The sequence below is a fragment of the Haliaeetus leucocephalus genome, unplaced genomic scaffold, assembly GCF_000737465.1.
Source record: "Haliaeetus leucocephalus isolate CR32 unplaced genomic scaffold, Haliaeetus_leucocephalus-4.0 Scaffold848, whole genome shotgun sequence".
Taxonomy (NCBI): Eukaryota; Metazoa; Chordata; class Aves; order Accipitriformes; family Accipitridae; genus Haliaeetus; species Haliaeetus leucocephalus.
The window spans coordinates 16605159-16629443 of NW_010973284.1; the positions used below are offsets into that span (position 1 = coordinate 16605159).

Sequence of the window (24285 nt, forward strand, 5' to 3'; positions counted from 1 at the left end):
AGAAGTTCATTGAGCATATTTTTCTGTATCAGTTGCTTTGCCTTAATGTTACTGATACTATAAACTTGGCTCCACACCAAACAGAAACATTACAGCTGAATTGGGTCAGATTTTTGTAAGTATTCACCACCAGATTTGGGTCATATCTGTAGATACACCCACTGCAACCTTTAGACTTGATTTTGAACATGGTTAGGTATGTTGAGGCCAGGCACTTTAAAATAAAAAGAGACTACAAGGAGGCCATTTGCTCTGGCCTCAATTGTGAATGCTGAGGTCTTTGAGGAATCCGGGCCACTTTGTCCATCTTCTTGTCTATTTATAACCTTCCTGCCCATTGAAGAAGACAAGAGGAGGCTACAGATGTAAGAGGGAGCCAGTGGCTGGGAGAGAGCTACATGGGAGACGTTTGAAGAGCACAGGACAGGAGCACTGTGAGGACAGAGAGTTTGACGTCCTCTGGCGCAGTGCTGCTCATTGCAGCCACCTAACAATAAACTCACTGGGTTAGCCCAGGGGCTTTAAACAGACTGTGGGGAGAAGATAATGTGGCCACTGTGATACAGTGGACTGTTATAGGCTATCTGAGAAAGAAACCAGGAGGATGTTGTCCTTTTCTGTGACACTGTGGACAGACTAGACCAACTAATGTTAGTTTTTAAGAGTCTTGCAAAACTGGAGTACGTTTGAAACCAGCAACGAACTTCAGTATGTTTCCAGTAGTAAAAGATGAAAGAGGATATGAGAGACGGTCCAAGGAATCCTAAGCCAGGTGGTCTGACAGTGGTAGTTCTGGGTTAATTTGGGACCACGAAGGAAGAAATAGATGCATGGGGGTTGGGTGTAGGTAGAAGCTCGTCTTAGAAACTAGTAAGACTGCAAATCTTGAGTTTCTTCTACCAGGCATACTTGTTAAAAATAAACCCTTCTATTAGGGAGGAAAAAAAAAAATAAGAGGGACACATTAAGTGTATTGAAAATCAGCTTGCTGATGAACCTCAGAGTGGAATCCAGTAGTAAATGGGGCTGAATATGAGCAAAGATTGTAAGTATTAGTTCTTGGTGAAAATGCTTCTCAGTAGGTGGGTTGTTTTGTGGGGTCTGTTGGGGGGTTATTTTACTTTTTTTAAATCCAGACCACCAGTATGGAGGCATTTTTCATTCAGTGAATTGCATCAGCACAAACAGGCAAGGTACATACAGTGTGCGACAGCAGACCAACAGCTTTTGCCAAACTTCCCAGCTTAGAGCCCCTGACTAGCACTTGTTCAGAGAGAGGGCTAAGGAAGTGCCAGCACCAGGTGCTGTGTGGAAACTTCAGCCACATGAGTGTAAGAGGAGAGAAGACAGCAGCAGAGGCTTAGGGAAGAGGAGGAGGATGACAACAGAGGTTTGGTAGATAAGGAGGGCACAGCAAATGAGCTCGCAGTGAGGAGAAAGGGGTGTGGGGAAGAAGCTGCAATGTTAGAAAACTGTAACAGTAGAATTGACAGAGAACATTAGAGCATGTGGAGCCATAGGGTGATAAGGAGGGTAGGTCAGTGTTACAGTGTGATCCGAATTGCACAGTCACAAAATGTGTTTTAATACAACCAGATGCAAGAGAACCCACCTGGGAGAAAAGAAAGCAAGCTCCTGTGGTAGGATGACAATCTGCCTCTGAAAGCAATGATGGATACTACTGTATGAAGTCAGCCTGGACAACTAAATGCTCAGCACAAAAGCGTAATTGTGTTTTTAGCATCTGTATCTACATATCAATGTTATGTACTACTTATCTCTGTACAGATGGTTCTTTAAGTACAGTTGTAATTATAAATAGGAGAACCACCACAAAATCAGCACAAGCATCGTAGACCTGTGAAACCATTGCAGAGCCAAGCCATGCTGCAGATGGTGAAATACAGTGTTGCGTGGGAGTTAACTATTTCCACATTAACGTTATTCAATCACAGTGGCCCATTTTCACATAGCTTGCTGAACTTAAAAAAGTTTGCACAAAGGTTAAGGTTTGACATTTTGAGACAGAATAGCTTAGTCCTCTATCCTGTAGTGAGAGCTACAATAAATAATCAATAATAGAAGAGAAACAGAGACCCTTACTTCATCCCTTTCCAGGGTGGAAGCACTGGAAACATGTTTTTTTTGACACAAATGCTTATTCTGAGGTCTTCATTACCACGATTTCCAGTAAAATAGCCATAGGCAAGAAAGCACTTAATCTGTTACATTAGGATTCCTGAAACCACAGGTAGGTGTACTTGTGAGTGCAGGCATAAGAAAATGTCCTCAAACTTCTAATGGACTAACAGAATGATATTTCTATCCATATGTAAGGTTGTGATGAGATCCTACATAAAGGGTTGTCATTTAGCGCATTAGGATTTCTTTTATTTTTTAACTGGTGTGACTTCTGTGTTAGTTTATGCAAAGCATGCCTCTAAGAATGAAATGGATTGAGACAGGTCATAACGCCTTGTTCACAACAGCCTAATTCATGACTGTACTCAGAAATCACTTCTCTCTTTAGATTTAGGTATCAGTTTAGAGATGCTTACTTCTAGAAAGCAGTATTCTCCCTGAAACAGTCAGTTCTACAAATCCCTAATTATGTGTTTAGCTAATTTATTGCTGCTGCACATCTGTTATTTCTGCAGTAGAGGGTAGATACAGCACACCTCCAGTGTTATTACCATCACAGAAACACCATATCTGTAGGTGTCTGCACCACTTCTGAATCAGAACTTTCCAGTTCTAACAGGATTGGTGCAATAATTCACTCCTAACACCTAAAACAGACATCCTTCAATTGGACAATTTTACCACCAAAAGACATGCATCCTCCATCATAATATGCTTAGGGGTAAACTGGCTTCCACCACATTTCACCGCAAGTTTTCTTGTCCTCACTTAATGCTCACAAATGGGTGTCATGTATTTGGCTGTTAGGGGTATTCTCAGTTTTCAGAGCTGGGGGCACAGAGCGCACATTGCCCACGGCGGTGTCACAGTCACTGTGACAGAGCAGAAGTCCAACCTGACCGTAACAAACCACGCAGCCCCTCCAAACCAAGAGTCAGACCAGCCTCTGCATCACACCAGCCACTACAAAGCCTCCATGGCTTGGTGCTGCCCGTTAGCAGCATGACTGCTAGTTAAGCTTTCCACTGCATGCATGAAGGAAGTGGTACCCTGCAAAATCCCCTATGCTCCAGAAGTCTTCCACCTGTATTAGGTGGTTTGTCCCACCCTTCTCACCCTGGCATTTGGTGTCCTGAGGCTGTGGGAAGAGAAGGGGGACCCTGGAGGTAGTCTGCCTGTTCTCACCTCTGCTTCCTGGATGCAAGGAACCATCTTGAGGGAATTTAGCTGCAGAGACCTTGAAAGTCTCCAAACCTGTATGAATTGTGGGTTCCCAGCTTGCAGTATTCTTGCAGGTTGGACAGAGGTAGAACTCTGATGCTAAACCCAAGATCTTTGCTACAGCCTTGATCCCAATGTTCTGGAACAATGAAAGAGCAACAGACACACCAAACTGTTGCTCATCACCAGCACTGCAGGAGTCAAAAGACCTCTGGTCTGTGTGGCAGTGTCAAGTCAGTAGCTAAAGCCAGCTGCACAGTGATTTCCTGCTACATAGCTGAGAGTCACTGCTTTGCTCTAGGAAGGGACTGCAGCAAACCCAGTGGTCTCATCCAGACACCACTCACAGGCATGCAGGTAGAAGCATGATGTAGAGGTAATTGGCAGGGTCATTAAGGAAAGTCCATACTCCCTAATCTCCCCAGGTATAGGTCCCATTTCCCTGTCACACACCTTGAAGGAACAAAGTGCCCATCTCAGAACAGCAGCTTGAGAGCGATGAACTCTTTCAGGTGCTTTTACCCCCTTGGCACAAAGAAGTTCTGCAGGAACCCTCCAAACAGGAGTGTTGAGAGAAGGGAAGACATCCCACCCAACATGCCACGAGAGGGAACTGCAGCTTCATAAAGAGAAGGGCACAGAGCCAGAGTGACATTTCCCTAAAACCTTTTTCTCAGAGATTGCTGAACCACAGTGACTGCATGTAACCCAAGCAGACAGCAACACAAAAGTTCAAGCACTGACATAAGAGAGTTCAACCTACTTCATTAGTCTGACAGTTACAGGCAAATGAGAACAGGGACCATAACACCGACTGTTAGGCAACTTTTAAACATGCGGTGTATAGTCATAACATACAGCAATCACCAGGAGTAACTTCTCTTAGCATGTAATGACTGCTAAGTCACCCACAAGGAAAAAAAAAAAAAAAAAAAAGCACTGAACAATTCTGCTTTTTAAATGCAACAAAGAGATCCAAAAAAAGGCATTTGAAATAAGTAAGTTGGACCAACCCGCACCCCAAACCACAAAGCATTTAGGCAGGGTGTAATCCCACTGCAAGGAGGCTCCTGTCATACAGTAACCTCCCCTCTCTACTGAGGTTGGTTTCTGACCAGGAGTGGGTTCATCCTTCACCCTGGCTTCTGAGGATTAACTGTTTTGTGGTAGCATTGGATATGCCACTTCCAGTTTAATGCAATGAATTTCAGGCTGACCACAATCTGGCGTGCAGCTACTGAGCCCAAGTTCTTTCTCCAGGAAGGTTTAAGAGTAGTCCTTAGTGTTATGTTAGTTCCCAGCCTTGAGGAAGAGCAGAGTAAAAAACAGATGCTGCCATAAGCACAAACCCCAAAATGTGCTGAGCCACACAGAATTGCAGCGGAAGTACTGGAGATAAGAGTAACGCCTACTGACCTGGCATTTCCAATAGTCAGCAGTGACCAGGAAACAACAGTTTTCCCCCAGTAGACCGATCATTGCTGAGTTTAGCCTGCAGAAACACCCGCCAGCACCAGTGAGACTCTTGCTATATCAGTTAGATGCAGTCCATGTATTACTGACTGGGTTACAGAGCTACAAACAGGTTCAGTTCAGTGTAGAGCAAAGACCACTCAGATTTACCCTACATATGACAGATTAGATGTAGGTCATCCTACAGTCAGGTTCTTGCTCTTTGATTTCAGTTAGAGTAAGACAAATCTGTCACATGTGAGTCAGCTCCTAAATGTTCTTGGGGCAATGGGAGTTTGCCTATATACAGAACTATGTAAATACTAAAAAGGAAACTAAAGATTTGACCTTTGTTTACCCAAGCGAGTCTCAATTGACCAAAAGGCAAGTCAGATTTTAATACCATTTCTAGGATTGATTCAGCTCTGAATTAGGCCAACTTCCACAGCTCAGCTGCAAGTACAGCACGTCTGTCAGCAGAAAGCCTACACAGAGACTGCAGTGGCACCAGGAACCTGCAAGTCACACAAAGTAATCAGTTTGGTGCAAAAATCTGCAACAGGAGCACAACCAACACACCAGAATGCACTGATTTATTCACTGCCTTCACTCCAGTGAGGACCCCTCTGCCGCAAACATCTCCACCATGTCTGGCTGCCCCAGGGGAATGCCTAGCAGGTCAGAGAAGGTGCACAAGCAGTGCCAGTCCCCCAGCAGCACCAGCGATGAGTCAGGCCCTATCTGCTCAAGTGCACAGGGGCCAGTCATCAAGGGGGCCATCTGAAACTATTACTAGCACCAGCAGTGCAGGACCAGCGGTGTCAGAGACACCCTACCACAAAGCTCTGTGTCCCTTTGCTCACACATAAGTCCAAGACCAATCCTCAATGAGGGCACTTTTCCCTTTAGTCAGAACTTCATGACCATCTTTGTAATACCTTAGGCAAATATTGACTCGGATTCAACAGACTGAAAATATTTGGTTTGCACCAGATGTGGTGCGTATATATCTTTGAAACATTAGCTAAAGGAGTGATTTGGGAAAATAAAAATTCTAGGTGGATGTGTTTATTGTGCAAGGTTGTTCGTGTTGTGCTCAGATCCCAGAAGCATGCGTGAAGGTTTTAACCACAGGAAGAAAGCCAGCTCTAAGTGCCGCAATGCACAGTAAAACTGTGCACACACGTGCATTCCTGCATCTGCAGCTCACCCACATGATAGTTGAAGGGCTGAGGATCACTGAGGAGTACATTAATGACTCCATACGTTCCTGCCTTGAAGAGACCCAAAAAGGTCTGTCAGGTGAAGAAGAAATTACAGAGCTCATCACTTCAGGACACATCCTCCAAAGTACTTGGCATCTAATGCTGGGTCTGCTTTTTGCAAGAACTTGAGCACCATTTCCCTGGCTCCCAACAGAAAGCAACTTTTGGAAATGCGGACACTGTTCCAAGGGAAGGGAAAGTAACTGCCCCCTCCCCTTCCATTTCTCTTGCCCCAGCTAATTAGAAAGGGTTCAAGTAAAAAGCACATATCTAAGCAGAGAAACAGCTTTTGTCAGAAGGTTGAAAGCAACAGAGAGGTAGTTTGAGTGGTTTAAGTTGCTTCAGTTTTCAATTCTTAGCTCCAATCTTGCCCCAAGTGTCAATTCCCCATGTGTGTCTACTGTCTCCTGCTAAAAATCTTCAGTCAGGTGTGGCTGTGGCAGTTGCAGAGCTTGCATTATGGGAACTGGGGGAGGGAGGGAAAGCAACATGGGAACTAGAGCAAAAGCACTTCAGCACCATTCAGTAACCTAGGATTGATTCAGCTCTGAATTAGGCCAACTTCCACAGCTCAGCTGCAAGTACAGCATGTCTGTCAGCAGAAAGCCTACACAGAGACTGCAGTGGCACCAGGAATATTCCAGTGGATATTCCTTCTGTCTGATAGTTTAATTTGGGGAGTCAATGGGCATTCATTTTGGGGGCCTTTCAGAACGAACAAGAGTGTGAAAAGAGGTTCTTTTCCATATTTACCAAATAAGCATAAAAGAAAAGAAAACACATAGAATTGTGTTTGGTATTTTCACAGGAAGCTAGTGAAATTATTTGTTTTCTGGACAACTTGGAGCCAAACTCAATAGGTAGAAGTTTGTACAGAACAGAATTATTCTTTGGGGCTGTTGGACTGTAAATTCATAACAATGCTCATAGACCACCTCTCTTAAAACAATCCTCTTTGAGCCTGCAACACATCCCAGGCAGCACTTGAGAAGTACAAGAGTAACGTTTTGCTGAGTCTTTTTCCACAAGTGAATCTCTTCATCAGATATACAACACACCTGACACCTGGGGCTCTTGTGCCCTCTGAACAGTCAACAGATATTGCCCAGAGCAACAAAAATGAGCAAGCCACACACTGATCCACACATACACCTACCTCTAATGGACTGCTTCTCAACCCCACTGGAAATTCAGGGGTGTTGGAGCTTTCCTGGTCATGAAGGACCACCACAGCAGCCAACTCCTCCCTCCAGACAGCTTACCTCCAGGCTCACTGTGAATCCCTGCAGGAAACTAATCCTGAAAACTTCACTTGGACACTAAGCTTGCATTGAAATCCATCTGATAACACTTGGAAGCTGCAGGAACATCACACACCCCCAAAAGGGAATTACAGATTGGTTTCAACTTGATGATCAGTTAAACCAGCACTAGAAAAAGAGACTGAAACTTTGGCCGTATGTTTCCTTGAAAATATTCCCTTGTGCCACAAGTTCACTACCAGAGGCCAAGACACTTCATAGTAATATACCACACGTTCAGGAACTAAGGTTATTTTAGAGGACCCCCTAGAAAGACACTTTTCTGTACTCATGGTAAGGTAGTAAAGCTCAGGCCACAGTGTCACAGCAGCATGCAGAGTCTCCTAATGCAGCTGTAAATCCAGAAAGGCCACTTTGAAGTTTCCCCCTGCCAAGGAAACTCTTGAGATATGTTACAGTCAATATGCCTCATACCTGGAAGTTCCTGAGCCATCATCCCCACCAGTAATGCTATGCACACCCCCCTCCCCAGCTAATTATTGATGGTCCAGTAGCTCTTAGCTCTGTGTGTCCAAGTGAGTTTAGCCTAGGTTTTCCTTCCTCAGGATCGCAGCACGTATTTGAGTACTCCATCTCCCAAGTCACATTCAGGTCATATTCCCCCTTCAAGGTGTTTGAGGCATTGCCGTGGAGAAATCAAATTGCTCCAGCACCACCTCACAAATCATTAGCCCGATGTTTCTGGCTACAGCTGCCCAGAGCCTGGACATGCCAGAGGCACTTGCTGCACACACATTTTCTCTCAGGTACTGTGGTGGAGTTTCCTCCAACCTCTTTGTCAACCACTGTTACAACATACAACTGAACACCACCGTTAGCAAGATGTGCAATTACCCTATTTGAAATGTCTCTGCCAAGTTTATAGGACTGCAAACACACAAGGAGTTCCTAGCAGGCCTCTGTATGCTGTGGACTGGTGGAGTTAAACACGATCTCCCCTGGCCCACAGCTTTCTCATACTGATGGCATCTTCCCTACTCCTCCACTCCCCCTGCTCCTCTGCCCTGACCAGCCTTCACACAAAGGGTCATTTTAGTTTGTTTTTGTCCTACAGGAGTGAATTTCAGTCCTCAGGGCATCATATAAAGCTGTTAAGTCAGATTCTCAGTCAGCCGAAGACAGCTTTGTACAGAGCTAACAATAAAAAGGATGTTTGAAAAGCCCTTTTACTGCCAGATGAGGAATTAGGCCCATTTCACACTTGTTTAAATTGACAAAATACTTTGTTACACTGTGAAGAACATGAAACCTCCCAGAAGCATGGCTGGGGCAGCTGCAGTGTCAATGCTGTCAGAGATTATGCTGTGTCCCCTGGCTACTGTGGGCCGTGCTAAAGAGGTACTTTAGCTCCTTTAGCCCATACACCTGATTTCAGTCACCACCCTTTATTTACAATAAACATAAGAGCACCCTTTTGGAGTAAAGGGACTGAAATAATAGGGAAGAGAGCACTCAAAACACAGGCCAGATGTGTGGCAGGCCATGAACAGGGCTGCGCGGTCACAGGCCTGTCCCTGCCATTGCATTGGCCTGGCTGGGAGCCCACATGTGGGACCCGGCTCTTAGCAAGGGCATCTGCCACCAGCTCTCACATAGACATGACCCTCCACTCTCACAGCATGGGGGGGCAGGGAAAACACATGGCACTGAATCACCCCACAGCAGCAGCAGAGAACAGGCACAGCAACACCCACAGCCCAGCTAGGAGAAAGATAAGCAGCAGCTTTTTGGGTAGGAAGTGAGGCTCAGTATTTGTTGGCTTCTACAGCACTCAGGAAAATAAAGTGCAAGGAAACAAGGGGGGGGGGTTGTTGTTGGAGTTGTTTTACCTTTTATGCCCCCCTGCAAAACTAAGCCCACCAGACCTCCAGCATTGCCAGGTCACTCCAGTCAAGAGGCAGTGGTACCACCATTGGAGACTCAATTTATCCGCCAATACTTGCGCCCTCGGGGAGCTTCACTGATTATCAGCTGAATTCCCACCACACAGCTAACAAGGAGGAGGATCAGACAGAGGGTAATAACATTTACCCAGGAGACTCTCACTACCAGCAACAACAGACACCCTCACTGTAAACACATACTAAACATCTAGTCATGCTGCTTAATTGTAGCATTTCCCCCAATTTGGATGAACAGTGGCAGAACCCAACAAGCCGGTGCAGATGTCCTTTTGTGTTACTCTTCACTGTATGGGATCCTTAGGATCCAACACAATTCCTGGGTTGAGAACCATAACTCCTTATGCCTGCGTTTTGTAGAGAGCTCCTTGGGTGTCCAGCCACTACTGAGATCTAAAACACCAGCAAAGAGAACGAGATCCTTAACCTTGCCAGAGCATCAGTACAAAGGCTGCAGCAGGCTTCTCCATCATGTGGAGGCCCACAGAAAATATTGCTCAAACATGAGATTTCAGCAACCGAACATGCAGAGGAACAAAACGGACATCCAAATGGCAAGTTGAAAGAGCCACAGTTAAAACCAAACCACAGCAGTCTCAAAAGAGAGAAGTAACAGTCAAACATCTCCCCCTCTGAAATTATTTGGTGCCTAGCAGTTTGAAGCACTTCACACTTAAGCAGGCACATGTTCCTCCATGGCCCCACATCTGGCTGGAGTCCCACTGTGAGCAGCGTGAAATATTTCAGACAGAGGTATTTAGAATTTAGGGAAGAGTAAGAAAGGATGGAGCTCACTCCACTTGCATAAAACCCCTTCCTCCCATAAATGCAACCGTTCTTTTCCATCCCTGCAAGGGTCTGTGACGCAACTTGGGCTGGGGAAACTGGGACGGAAGCACCCGCTGGAACATCGCCCCCCTCGCCTGGGATGAAGGGAGAGATGGCAAACGGCCTCGTCACCTCAGCTGGCCACAGAAATCAGTCCAGAGATTGCCAAATCCCTGTAGGAAACAACAGCAGCAAGCCCCACCAGAGCCAGGCCTAGCTTGACAAACGGCAGGGAGGGAGCAAGGCTACCCAGCTCCTGGGGCAGCGGAGCTCACAAGCAAAGCACCTCAGCCGCGGTGGAAATATCACACAGGAAGGGGACTCTTCTCAATTGCCATTAATGTTAATTTAAGCTACTGAAAACACAAATAATTCCAAAACTGACTGACAGCAGATACATAGAGTACACGGCAGAGCTCAGCAAAGGTCAGGCCCCTGCAGCACAAAGCCTGGCACAAGCACACAGGAAGACCCAGCTCTCTGCTCTCAGAGCTCAAGGCGCCGGCGCCCTGACTCACACCCGCTATTACTCAGTGCAAGGAAGAGCATCCTGGTCCAGCAGGTCCCAGCTACCCGACCACCAGGTTTGCAATATAAGGGATGTCTACACCTGCAACTGACGCTCCTGCACCAGCTCAAAGAGTTGGAACAGCTGCATAAAGAGGATCAAGACCATTTTTCACCTATACCCTTCTCAGGAGCTGGTTTCGCCCTCCTGCCCACCTATGCATGTTGCTGTGTTTCAGAGAGGCAAAAGGCAACAGTAGAGGCAGAGCTGACAGTTTGTGAAATTGGGAATTTAGCAGGTTTAACAGATAACATAAGATCCTTTGGCTTAAATCAGGGTAAATTAATCACTAGAAGCAGCCACTGCAAGCAATTAGACCAAGTAAATGTCTAATCTCTTCTGGCTGATCACTTAATGAAATACAATTAATTTGTTGTGGCTTTTCACTGCAATACTTAAAACTTTCCTATATGAAACACTGAAAACATCTGTTTTGCCTCTTGTCAGATGAGTGTATTCTTTTAAAGCGCAGGAGTTCAGCTTCCTGTCTCTGGCACTGATACCTCTTTTTCCCCTTTGAACTTGCCCATTGAGTCTATCAGTGAGTTTTAGAAATTTATTATTCACAGGGGAAAAAAAAAAGTATAAAATGCAAGGTATATCATACTGAACTGTCTATCAACTCAGAGGATTACAATTTCCCTTTAATGCCAGCTGCCTACATTGCAGTAACTAAATCAATGGAATATATTGGCCATTTTAAATGCATGCTGCGCTGCCCTCCTGCCAGTGCCCTTGGCTGACCAGCCACCTCTGTCCTGTACACCAAGGAGGGAGCTGGCAGGACGAGCCAGCAGCCAAGGTGCTTTCTGGGCTGCTTGAGAGGAGTCCTGTCACCGCTGCAGCAACTGCTGCCAGTGTCTTGGCAAGCTGGGCCTGGGCGACCTGGGGGCGGACATGCCCCATGCACGGTAGTATCCAGCTGGCTGGGAGATCACACATGTGTCAAAGCTGGCTGGATGGTATTAAAAGAAGGAAATAATTTCATTAGCTGTCACAATATTTTCTTTCTAGATTTGTCTCATTCAGTATTCTTTTGTTGTGTCATCTCTACTAAAAAAAAAAAATCCAGATGAGAAGAAGCATGTTGAAACAAGCACACAAAAATGGCTTGCTTTCATCTTATTTGAAAGATTTATCACATGCTCCAGGTTGCCGTTAGGCAACATTATTCTAACAAGGTATGGCCAGCATTTTTATAGTGTATGAAACATTTTCTTCAAGATTTATGTGCTCCCTCTATTTATAGTCCATACGTTGTGTATATTACAAGCTCGTGTGAAAAAGACTCAGGAAACTTTCTGAGACTCATGTTGGGTTCTTTTTTCTTCCCCCAGTAAAGAAGTCATAGACACAACTAGATACCCATACCCAACGCATATTCAGACACATCTGCAGCTTTCGATGTGCAAATAGCTTTTAAAATCTGTTTCCATCACTTTATGTGCCTTATAATGCATTACAGAAGTTTACATGCCTTAAATCTATTGAGACTGCTTTATTACTCAGAAGAAAAAAAAATACTGAAAACTACCACTATCCTGTTGACAATTGGGGAAAAAAAAAAAAAAAATTACCCTTGGCATTCTCAGAAGCCATCTCTACTGCAGGTGAAAACAGACAGACAGGATGTGGCTTGGCAATGGAGTGAGCTCTAGGATTCAGCAGGGAAAATCTCTGGTATTTTAACTCTGAGCAGGCATCTCATAAGGTCCCTGCTAGAGAAGCACTTCATTGACTTACATGCATATTTCAGAGCTTTTCTAAATCAGAATTCCCTCAAAGGGCTGTATGCTGAGCTATATTTCACTATTAAGTTTAGAGTAAGACCCAAATCATAAATAAAGGCAAAATCCATTCCTGATGTGAACTGGGGTTACGCCGGAGATGAATTTGACACAACTGACCTGTTTGGTTTTTCTCTCTTATGGAAGGAAAACGCAGAGACTTGAGGAGCACTCCTTTGTCAACGTGCAACAACAGCACAGCTTGCAAATGCAGTTGCACGAGTCTCGCAATCTTTCACCCAGGGCTTATTCTAGAAACCTCTTCCTCCCTCACCCCCATCAACTGCAACAAAAGTTTTGGTTGAGGAAGGAGCAAGGCCCAGAAGAGCTGCTCTCTCCCTCATGTTGCAATATCCAATCTGAGTGTTACTATCAACTTTTGGAAACTGACTGTATAGAAAACACAGATGATGTTTGCATATTTTAATTTTAAACATCTTTGCTCGGCATAAGGATGAAACCTAATAAGTTGCTTTGTTTCTGCCTCATGAATTAATTCAGCCTGCTAACTGATTTGGATAAAGCATTTTGATTCCAAGTAATAAATTTGTCTTCTGGGCAGGCAAAACAACTTTTGGAGGCAAACTAACAAGTTCATCTGCTTGCCAGGAGAAGTACTTTTATAATACATATAAGGAATAGACTTTTTCTTTTTCTAACCCACTTGTTCCACCCATGTCTTCTAAATCAATCAGATAAATTCACCTTGTTTTTCAATGCCCTGAATCCTGATAGCTCTGCACACTTGATAGGTAATTTAATCATCGTTGGTGTGGATGAACACAAGCTCAAATTAGCTTCTGAAAGGCTTAGTCGTCCTGTAGATAGCTCTGCCTTTCCACTTTTATGCAGGAACTGAGCTTCACCAACTGGTTAGCTAGAGGTGTCATTAAAAATTTACAGAAAGAAACAAAGGTGTGCTCCAGCATCTCTCCTTACCCTTTCTACTGTTACTCTGGCAGACAAAAGGTATGGAACCTGCTTCATGAATAATGAGTCATGTAATATGCATAATGCATTTTTAATGGCACGCAGTAATAACATTGAGAGAGATATTTCCAATCTTCAGACTTGCACCACAGCCTCTCAGTAGCCTGTTCTGATTCTCCCCACACAGATCTTCTTTTCCTCCTCTTCATTTGCCATAACTTTTTCCCAGAGGTAGCCACATTTCACCCAAATCAGCAGCTGAGCTGGCGCCTGCTGCAAGCAGGGCTGGTGAGGCGGGGAACACCCTCCCATGCAGCCATGTAGGGCCCATTCAAAGGGGTTTGGGCCTGAGCAACGGCTCGACACTGGTGCCCCGAGGTATACCAGTAAGTTGCAAGATGCTCTGGGGGAACACACACTGAAACCAATAAAAACACCTGCCGAGTTTCTTCTCTTGAAGAACAGGCTTACCACCCAGGCTGTGTCAGTGCTGCAGAGCCCTCCCACCCCACCAGCTGCTGCCTCCCCTGGCTGCCCACCCCCAGCCAGCAGGTCAGCACTAGGCTCAAACCACACTAGTTGTCCTGTTTGAAAATGAGACACTCGGGGGGGGGGCAGGTACACATTGCTATCTTAGTTTTAAAGGTAAGTATCGGTAACTGAGCCGGCTCAGGGCCTGCTGGAGTAAGGCCTGCCTGCCGGGAGGGAGGCTGTGCCTGGCAGGAAGAGGTCCTCCTGAGGGCAGAGGGGCTGGGGCCAGCTCCTGCACCCCGGCCACCCTGTGCTGGGTACACCTGGCCAGCACTCGCTCCACCTACAACAGCAGCTTCCCTGTAAAATAAACATCAAGCATCGCCCCAGGGGCAGCCCCAAGCCTACCTGCATGCCTGCTGAGCTGCTCCTCAAAGCCTCCCTTGGTCTGGGCAGGGCCCAGGGCATCACCAGGCCTTCCCCATTACCACTTAGTCTTCTACAGGGATCTTCTGCATTAATTAACCCAGCATAATAGGCCTAATGTGGTCTTCAGAACACCTTGCACCTCCTGCGGTGCTTGTGCCACAGCCTCTCACCCTGGCCACTGTGACTGTGCGCCACATTTCTGTTTAATAAAATTCCTGCCTGTGAAGCCTTGGTGTGGGCAACCATGTGTGGAAGAGCTGACCCCTGCCCAAGTGGCACATGCTGGGTTAGCCCTGCAGAGCTACAGTTCCGCCACAGCCTGCAAGGGCAACCCTGTGAGGAAGGGCCTGCAGCTGAAGTTATCAGAGGTGGCAGAAAGCAGAAGCACAGAGGGACCTGGGTGGCACCATGGCAGGTGGAGTGCCACAGCCCTCAGGTGGGCAGGGTGCCCCAGAGGCTGGGCCAGCCCAGCGGTGGCCTCTGCTCACAGGTTTTATCCAGAATAAAAGTACAAAGCTGGAAACGAGAGTATGTATCCATGTGGGCACACAAGGTTATGTGCACATGTAAAAGCCCAGGCTGCCATGCTGTGCTCTGCTGGGAAAAGGACAAGGGACCCCTCCGTCATCCTCTTGCTTCTCTTTTGTATGGGCTGCGACTGCCAGATGGAGCAAGCCCTGCTGACAAGGCAGGCAGGCAAAAGGCAATTCTGTTGTGAGTCCTAACAGGCTTAAGTATAAATGACATACCTGCTGCTCAGGTGTCCGTACAAACTCCCAGGCACAGACATTTAATCTTGCAGGAGGACATTCAAGTTCCTCCTGGGTTAAGTGGGGAATTCTGCCAGTCTACGTTTTCAAAGCAGACGCTTAAAACTGCTGTTTCCCCTCTAAACTCTTTTATGGTGATCGTTCTAAGCACAGTATACCCCAGTCTTCAAAAGTGTGAAGTATTTTAACTGAAATCAGTGGGAGTTGGACAAATAAATATGGCTGTGTTCTTTAATCACCAGAGCACTTGTGCAAATTCTGCTATGCCTGCATTCCCTCCTTCAATGCCATATCCCTGGCCATCACTGTGGTATATTGTTGTAACAGCTGACATTCACAAATGTGCTGAAGTTACATATTAAATAAAAATCATTCTGGACCATCCTCAATACTTTATTAACTTAAAACATTGTTCCAATAAATATGTACCAATAAACATAAGACACTCCATAAAATCTAAATAAGGACATTTACAAACCTGTCAAGAGTAAAAACAGCATTTTTTTAAACTGAGGTACATGCAGGGTCATTTAAGGCAAATTCAGTCAATTATACTTTTATAATGATTCCTGCCCACCTCAGCTGAGTTTCCCTTTAAAAATTAAAAAAACAAAAACAAATATACAAATGATGCTATTGAGTAGCTGTTTTCCAGTTATTAGAACAAGCCCAGAGTGCAGAAGCCAGTAATGGTTCTGGACAGAAAGTCTGTGCCTCCCTGGTGCTCCTGCCCTCCTCAAGGCATAACTCTGTGCTTTGGCCTTTCCACTTGTCTTTCACAAGCTTCCTTCTCCCCAGTGGATGCAGCAAGAAGTAACCCCTCATGCCTCAAACACACACGCACACAGCCAGGCCTTGCACAGAGAGATGGCTCTGGGAGGATAGAAAGGGCCTCTCTATAAATGTTAATGAAGCCCCTGATTTGCACCAGAACAAGTGAGAGCAGGATCAGGCTCAAGCTGGTACCCTTGCTTAAAAACCAGCAAGACGTGAAACTGCACGGTTCAGTCCTGATCCTCCAGGTTTTCCTGACAGGAAACCAAGAGTGAAGCCATTCAGCACTGCAACTCAACCAAGGCAAGCGCTCCCTACACCACATGCTGATGGCTCTCTGTCATTACCATGTAAACACTGTTATAGCCATGTTTCCCTGCAAGGTGATTCAAGCTACTGAAAACTTCTGGGGGTTGATCTTGGCCATGGGAGAAATATTTTCCAGCTTACAGATATCTGGTAGCTTATCCATCTTTGGAGTATCAGGCTTCATATCTAATAGGCTTATTTTCCAGTGTTATTTCAGAAACAGAGAGGGGAAGAGAAAGAGAGAAACCCCAGCCTTTAATTTCCGCTTTCACAGTCATTCGGGTTGAGCTATCAATGCATGGCCCTGTCCTCTTCTTTCCTCTCCGAGCTCCTGGTCAGAAAGGTAATGCCAGGGTCTGTGCTCAGGACAGGGCTTGGGTCCAGCAGGGAAGCCAAGGGAGTCTGTTCTCATAGTGTTGTAGGTGTTTTCCATATTGCAGATGTGAGTCATTTCAGGCCATGCTGTGTCTCCCGGTGTCTCCGTAAATCCACCTTTCGTTGGAAGCCTTTGCCACACAGATCACAGCCAAAGGGCTTGAAGCCTGTGTGCTTCCGACTGTGGGTGATGAGGTTGGAGCTCTGACTAAAGGCTTTTCCACACACCTGGCACTTGTGAGGCTTCTCACCTGCAAGCAGAAGGCAGGAGAGAAAGGGTGTGAAAGAGGCAACATGCGGCTTATGCCGGACCAGAGCAAACACACACTGGGCCTTAAAGCTAATCAAGGGGATTCCTGTGTGATTACCAAAGAAGTCATCCTTACAAAAAACATGCAGCTGGAAGCCCCAAAGCATTAGCTGAGAGTGCACTGCAGATGAGCAGGCCTGGACTTGGCTGCACCTCCATCGGCCCAGTATAGTCTTGGGAGCAGCCTGAAGCACAGAGTGCTCCGAGGACACTGCAACTTGTGAACACATTTGGCTGCATGGGCTCTGTGTGATTTAAACTGGTTTTGTGTCCTAGAAACATGAGGAACTCCTGGAAAGACCCCCAGGTCATGGTGAATCCCTGACATCAATTATTATAGCATCAGCACGGGGGCAGGTGGAATAGATAGATGGAGGTTGTTAAGCCAAACCCAGTGAGCTGGGGTCTGTCCCCAAAGAAGGCATGAGGGCCCTTAAGTGAACCCTGAAGGGCAGGGTTCATCCAGACATCTGCTCTTTTCTGTTACCCACACTGAAATGCTAGCAGACACCCGAACTAGCCCTGAAGTTCTCCTGCAGGCAAGTAATGTAAATGGGAATAAATCCAGCCTCTGGAACTTCTCCTACAGAGGGGTCAGTGGCAAAACTCCACTGGCCTCCATGGGAGCAGGATCTCAGTGCATTTTCATAGTGTTTGTTATCAAATAACATATAAAAGGGAACCCAACCACAAAACCAAGCCTGATTTTCAGAGTGGCTTTGCACCTGCAGAGCCCACTGACTTCAGCTGGAGCAACAAACTCTTTGCAAGTTTGAAGATCAGATTCTTAGAAACATAAAATAATACAAAGTGTGCTGAAGGCTCAGTTCACAAGTGTATGCTGCATATGAAAGGGATCCCTGATTCAGTTAAGGACCTGGTTTTATATTAGCAATTTAAAAGCCCAGGCACAGTTTCTGATCTCACAACAAAATAATGGTTTTGATTGATTCAGAATTTGGCTGAAATTCTACTTAATCAAGCCTCATTTGAAAAAGTTACTATGGAAATACTTTTTATGTTGCTTCCTAAATACTTCATTTTCATCCAGCAAACATCTGGTGGAAAATCTTTCTAAGTAACATTTATTGTTCACTGCTCATCATCTAAAAAAGTCACAACCAAGCAGTGCTACATATAATGCCATCTTTCTACATATTTGCCATTTTTAGGCTTCACCCATGATATCTGCTAGTGGTCACTATCTGGAAACAGGATTTTGGTCATCTGAACCTTGGGTTTGGCCAGTACAGCTGTTATTTCGTGTCTACAAATGCTTCTGCATCTCACACATCATTCATTTCCCTCTACTTTAAGTGAATGGTGCAGGTCTGAAAGGCAAGATTTTCTTTTAAAGATTTCTGACAAACCTGCCTTCTCACTGAATGGTATTTTTAAAACAATTTCCTTTGGTGATTCACCTGCACTTTATTAGTTTCCATGTTTGTTACTAACAGTGAAACTTGAGAACTCTGCACCTCTCCTTCCATTCTGTATCAAACTGCAGCCATTTCTCAGAAAGTCTGGGTGGAAGTGCAGACAATCTCTGAACAAATATTTAGACTAAGAGTTGGACCCTAGGCCCTCCAATTTAGTGTTTGGTCTAGAGGAGAAGACTCCTGTTGTTCCTATTGTAAATTGGTAGATCCTGCAAAAAAAAATGCTGCAATCAAATTCACCTGTCATTTTCCAGGGACCTCAGCTGTAAATCAAGGCTACACGAATATAATACTCTACAAATCGTCTTACACAAAAGCCCTTTGAATAAACATTGGTGGATCCCATTAAGGGAACACTGATTGGACTGTGAAGATTTGGGTTATTTTGCAGCTGCTGTTCATAAAACCACATTCAAATCACCCTTCTTTGCAAGAGTAGAGCTCAGATAGCATGAATAGCAGCAGGGCAGTGAGAAGCACGGGGAGATGCATGTATTGTCCCAGCTGAGGAGGAATGGACTGTTGCAGAGAGACCTCTTCAGAGACCCGCCCTTATGGTTGGAGTTGAACACCAGCAGCTGCAGGGCTGACCTGTGTGAATGAAGGTGTGTTTCTTCATATCGGATTTCTGGTGGAACCGCTTCCCACAGTACTGGCACGGATAGGGCCGAGTGTCCGAGTGGATTAGCAGGTGGGTGGACAGAGTAGAAGATCTCTTGAAACTCTTGCCACAAATCTTACAATCAAAGCTGCGTTCCTGCAGAGAGAGGAGCCCAAACACATGTTACACCACACCAGCGATCCCACCAGCAACAAACTGCCCAGCAGCACATCAGTGTTGCCCCTTCTGCCTTAGCAAGCACTTCCACTTCTCCAGAGAGCTGGACTGGCCTGCAGAGACGCTAACACTAGCATGATAGCACCACGTGATAAAAAAGATAATGCACCCTCTCCCAGTGCTGTGTACCGCTCCTCACAGAAATTTAATTGAACAGCTTTTCCTGCTGGCAGGAATGGCCAGGTGGGAGCAGCCCTGACTGGGCAGACTCTGCCTGCACATTTCAACAGAGCCCAAGACATGATCACTCCACTGGGAAGCCCAACAGCTGCAGCACTGTTCAGAGGCCACCTCTCCACTGTACACAGGGAAGTGGGTGCTGAGGTCTACTTGGGTCTCCTGGGAAATCTCTGTGGCAGGCTGACTTCTGCTCGCAGGGTAACAATTAACTGCTTATTTGTAGTTCCACTGAAATTCAAGTGAAAGGTACCTAGACCACCTGAGGATAACAGCTTTTTGGCTTACCACTTTAACATATCAAAACAAATGCATTAAGACCTTGCTGTCTCTCTCCTCGCTCCCCACACTCCTCTCCACCACTTTCTTCCACCATAAATCATCTCTTCTTTCCATCCCTTAACTACCATCACACCTTCCTCTTCCTGCTATGCTTTCATACAATCACCTTAGTTTATTTGGCTTTTAACACACTCTCCCTGAAATGCCGTCCCCTCCATGGATGCAATACACAGTGCTGCTCTTTCCACCATTATTTAATGGGTGATGAGGTATTTCCCCTCATTGTGTGCTCTGCTGTTGCACACTCATGAAATTGTAAATAAAACAGTTAGCAAAAAAACACTGCTGTAACTCTATCCTCTAAAAGCCAATGTGAAGAAGGAAGATTTGCCAAATCAAGTGGGTGGGTGAAGGGGAAATATGGCACAATATCAGCAGGTGGAAAATGTTACGAGTCCTCCTACCAAAATTAACTACCATATTCTTTTGGTGTGTGACTCAGAGTGTGTCGAGACGGGTGAAGTCTGTGCTCTATACCTGACTGGTCGTTCAGATGTTCCCTGCACAGACACAATGACTACAAACAAGGGAGGACTCACTTCTTTGGGGGAGGGGAGGAGAAAGAATGAGGAGAGCTGTGTCAAAAGAAAGCACAGTGTGTTGCTTTACCTGTTAAAGAAAGTCCACATCCACATTACAACTTCCAGCTCCGAGAGTGAAAATTTATTATTTATTATCTGTTACTTCTGGAGTGCCAAAAGTGCCTATTGCTTAATACAGATGCACGCAAGGTCTGGGAAATGGAAACAAAGCCTGTGTTCTTTAATTCATTGATTTGCTCCTTTGCTCACTAGCTGCCCACCATTTCCTCTGCCTGCCACCATATTCTTCATCCACAACTGCCCACTGCAGCCCTACCATGTTCTCTTCCTCTCCTCAGTTTAGATGCCCACCTACAGCCCTGTGACTGCCTTCATGGCTTCCCCAGAGCCAGTTGAAGCAAGCAGCTGGCCCTGGCCCTTGGACCTTCATCCTGGCAGTCTGCCCCGCTCTCACCTGTGAGTGCACGGCCTTGTGCTGCTCCAGGCTGACTGCATGGCCGAAGGTCTTGCCACACATGTCACAGGCAAAGGGCCTCGTGCCACTGTGTGAGCGGCGCACATGTACCTCAAGGCCATGTGGTGTGGAGAAGACCTGAGGGGAGAGAGCACACAGGGTCAGGCTTGCCAGGGAGAAGGGGCTGGGGAAGAGTCATAACCAGCATAGGAGAAAGGGATCCCTACCTTGCTGCACTTGACACACTTATAAGAGCCAGTGCTGATGAGCAATGGGCGGCACAAGAGGTCTGACTCCACTTTGATGCCACCTCGCCCCTTCTCTTGCTGCAGCCCGGGCTGCGTCTCGGCATAGAGTCCGGGTGCTGCTGCTGGCGGCCGCTCAAACAGCCCTGGGCCTGGGGAGCCGAAGTCACCATAAAGTCCGAGGGAAGAGCTACACTCTGCACTGTAGAGGGCAGGCTCAGAGCCTCGCTCGCAGAAGAGCCCCAGGGCTGAGGTTCGCTCCAGTGTCGGGCAGGGTCTGTAGCTTTGCACAAGGTGCCTCAGCTCGGAGCCACCCAGGCTGTTCCACATGTATGGTTTGAAGGGCACCGAGAAGGGGGGTGCTTCATCTAGGGATGGACACACAGATCGCTCTGAGGCTGCAGAAACACAAGGGCATAGGAATTAGTGTGCCTCACAGTCCAGCCACTATCGTGGTGCAGAATCATCTCAGCACTCAACTTCTGCCCAGAACCCTGTACTGCACATTAAGGCTGCCCTTTCGTCTCTAATGGGAGGACATTTTATATTGCACAGTAGGGTCTGTGCATCCAGCACTACATACTCACCTGCTGTCACAGTCAAACTATTTAAAGCAGCCACCGATTTTGTCTGCCTCCATTTCTGGGTGCCCAGGTGTGTACACACTGATCTGACTGTTGAGACACTAAACAACTCAGTCTGCAACTTCCTTTGGTTTTATCTGCAGCTCCCCAGAAAAGCGTATCTTACTTTGTCCCAAGATGGGCATCAAAGCTGACAGTCCATGTTTAAGCTCTGACATAGATCCCACATATCCATATAGAAAATATGATATTACAGAGGTGCCAGAAGGAGCAAGCGTGCCGAGATTTACCTGTTCAACAAAACTAAAAACTGCTTGTTGCACAATTCAATGCCCAAATCTATTCTCTCAACTTCATGCCACAACTGTCTGTAACTGTACTACAGCATAATTGAAATAAAGAACAGCTTCTGAGGTGCTTGAATATCATGTCTCAATTTTTCAGAAAAAAAGATAAACTAAAATCATCTGAAAGTCCTCATCTGAAAGAAAATCATGGTTGTTTCAAATTGCTCCGAGTTTCTCCAGATGAAGAAACTGAGCCCACCTAAAACATAGAGCTTTGCAAAACCATCAGTATGGACCGCCTTAAAAATCAAAGAGACAAAAAGATTTTCCTAGCAGTCATAATCAAAGCGATCTTTCACCAGGACAGGCTCAGATGGCTTCAGTTGGCTGACAGGCTCACCTTTGGCAATGGCATCTGACCAAGGCAGTGGGCACCACAAGATGAATCACAAGATGAGGGCCCACAGTGGAGTCTGATGCAATGACAGGAACACAGCCTTTGAGATCAGTGTCTAAAGGCACAAACGCTCAGGGAGCCTCACATAGAGGAAAGCACAGTTGGGCAGGGAACATGAGGGACCAGACCCCAATTGTGTCTGTCAGAGATGCTGATTAATGCCCGAGATGCTCTGCTTTCATTCTTCATCACAACAACCAGCAGCACTGGGAGAGACAAATGTCTCCATTGGACAAGTGTTTTACTGAACCAAGGAAAAGGTGAACCAATTAACTGCTGAAGTGCCGATGCCTTCATAGAGATATTGACACCCCTTACAACTTGGGCTTCCAGAATAACCTCCCTTACCCAAAAACTCGTCCACCCACAATTTCTCTTTTGCTTTTTCTCATTCCTGTCAGCTTCACAGTTCCCATGGCTTTCTCAGCCTTCGGCAAGCCAAAATAACCAGGGGCGGGCTTGGGAAAGAAGGCATGATGTGTTAGGCTATCCATTTGGATAGGCAGGTGGTCACTGAGGGTTACAGAATGGAGTGGGAAATGAGGTGAAAATTGAGCTTTGAATGACTTGACTGTTTCCTATCTTTTACATAATTTCAGATGTTAACAGTCTCAAATTCTTCCAGTGAAATCAGTGGTCTTTTGGTTGGAAATATATGCGCACGTACCAAATGGGACATTTGAACAGAGCGATGAAATCAAATTAGCTGACATGGTGCTGAGCATGATTTTTCCTGTTCTGCACTGACTGCAAAGTTGTGGTCAGCGTCACATCATCTATTTTGTGTCTTTGCAACCAGTTTCAGTGTTGCCATCTCTCACGATTTTATCGCAAGATTCAAAACTATCTTAAAGCCCCAGCTCTTGAAACTGCATGATTTCATCAGGTCCTCAGCTTTCCTTTTGTTTGCTTGTTCTCATTTTAACTTTTTTTTTCCTTCTTAAAGTCAACTTCTAGCCCAGACTGTAAAGAAAAGCGTGAAAACGTAAACCCTCAATATCTCAACACTAGAACTGAATATCCATAAGGTATTACTTACAATCTTGATTCCTAAGCCAGTCCGTTGAGTGAGAGGAGAGGGAAGACTGACCTGATTTTTGAGCCCTTGGAACTGGCAACACCAGACACGGTAAACACTGCACCACAGATCAGTTTGCATGCAATGTTCCTTCCATCACCTCACATGCTTTGGAGACCTCTCAAGCACAAGTGCAGGGGAGCCACTCATGCTATACTTCTCAGGGGCAAGCTCAAGCCATCCAAGACCTGTACCCAGTGTCAAGGCGACCTGCAAACCCTGCTCTGCCACACTGCAGGGCACGTCTCTCTGCCCCCCCTCGGCTCCACAGCATCTAGGCTTCAAAGGGGTGAGCAGGGAGGGAGAGACAGATTGTCCCTCCTCTTCCTAGCAATTCTGTGCTGCTTTTACATAGACCACTTCTGGGAGAAAAAACATTAACAGAAGGCAGGGCAAACTCAACCTGAAATGGTTGGGAACAGATTGATATGCACAGCAAAGAAAGATTCAAGTGTCCTCCACAGACCACAAAACACCACACTTCCGCACAACTCCATCATACCCACTAAAAGTCTCCAAGACTGCAGCATCAACAGGCTAATATACTGCTGCACTGAGCTATCAGGCACCTGTATATGCAAACACATGTGATTACAGACACACGTAGAAAGTGAGGTTAAATAACAAAGTGATTTGCACTGATGGAGTCAACAACATATTAGTGTTAACAGGTATTATGTCTGTGCATGCCCGCCTGGATTGGCAGCACAGGACTCAAAAATAAACCTGAAATCTGCATTTCACTGCATATTGAATTGCAACCTGCACCTATGTTCACTTCTAGGGATAAGGGGGTGATAGTACTACTCACTGCACCTGCCCTGAGCATGATTTAGAAACATAAATTTCTCATCTGCCCTGCCTGTCAAAGCACAGAAACTGTGCCCCACCCAGACAAACACAATCATAGAAATCCAGTCTCTCACCAGTGCGTCTTGCAGAAGTGTCCTAGGCACAAATTCCGGGGGGGGGGGGGGGGGGGGGGGGG

The 24285-nt window shown here is 46.0% G+C and overlaps 1 protein-coding gene across 1 annotated transcript in view; it reads right to left on the bottom strand.

Moving 5' to 3' along the window:
* Positions 1-16245: 16245 nt before the first annotated feature.
* Positions 16246-24285, bottom strand: part of GFI1 (growth factor independent 1 transcription repressor) — a 10299-nt gene continuing 2259 nt past the window's right edge. The window contains exons 3-6 of the mRNA XM_010582640.1: positions 20874-21289; positions 20647-20784; positions 18885-19050; positions 16246-16795 (exon numbers count right to left, since the gene is read on the bottom strand). Coding sequence (XP_010580942.1) covers positions 16617-16795; positions 18885-19050; positions 20647-20784; positions 20874-21289 — 899 coding nt within the window. The 3' untranslated portion in view covers positions 16246-16616. The remainder of the gene's footprint in view (positions 16796-18884; positions 19051-20646; positions 20785-20873; positions 21290-24285) is intronic.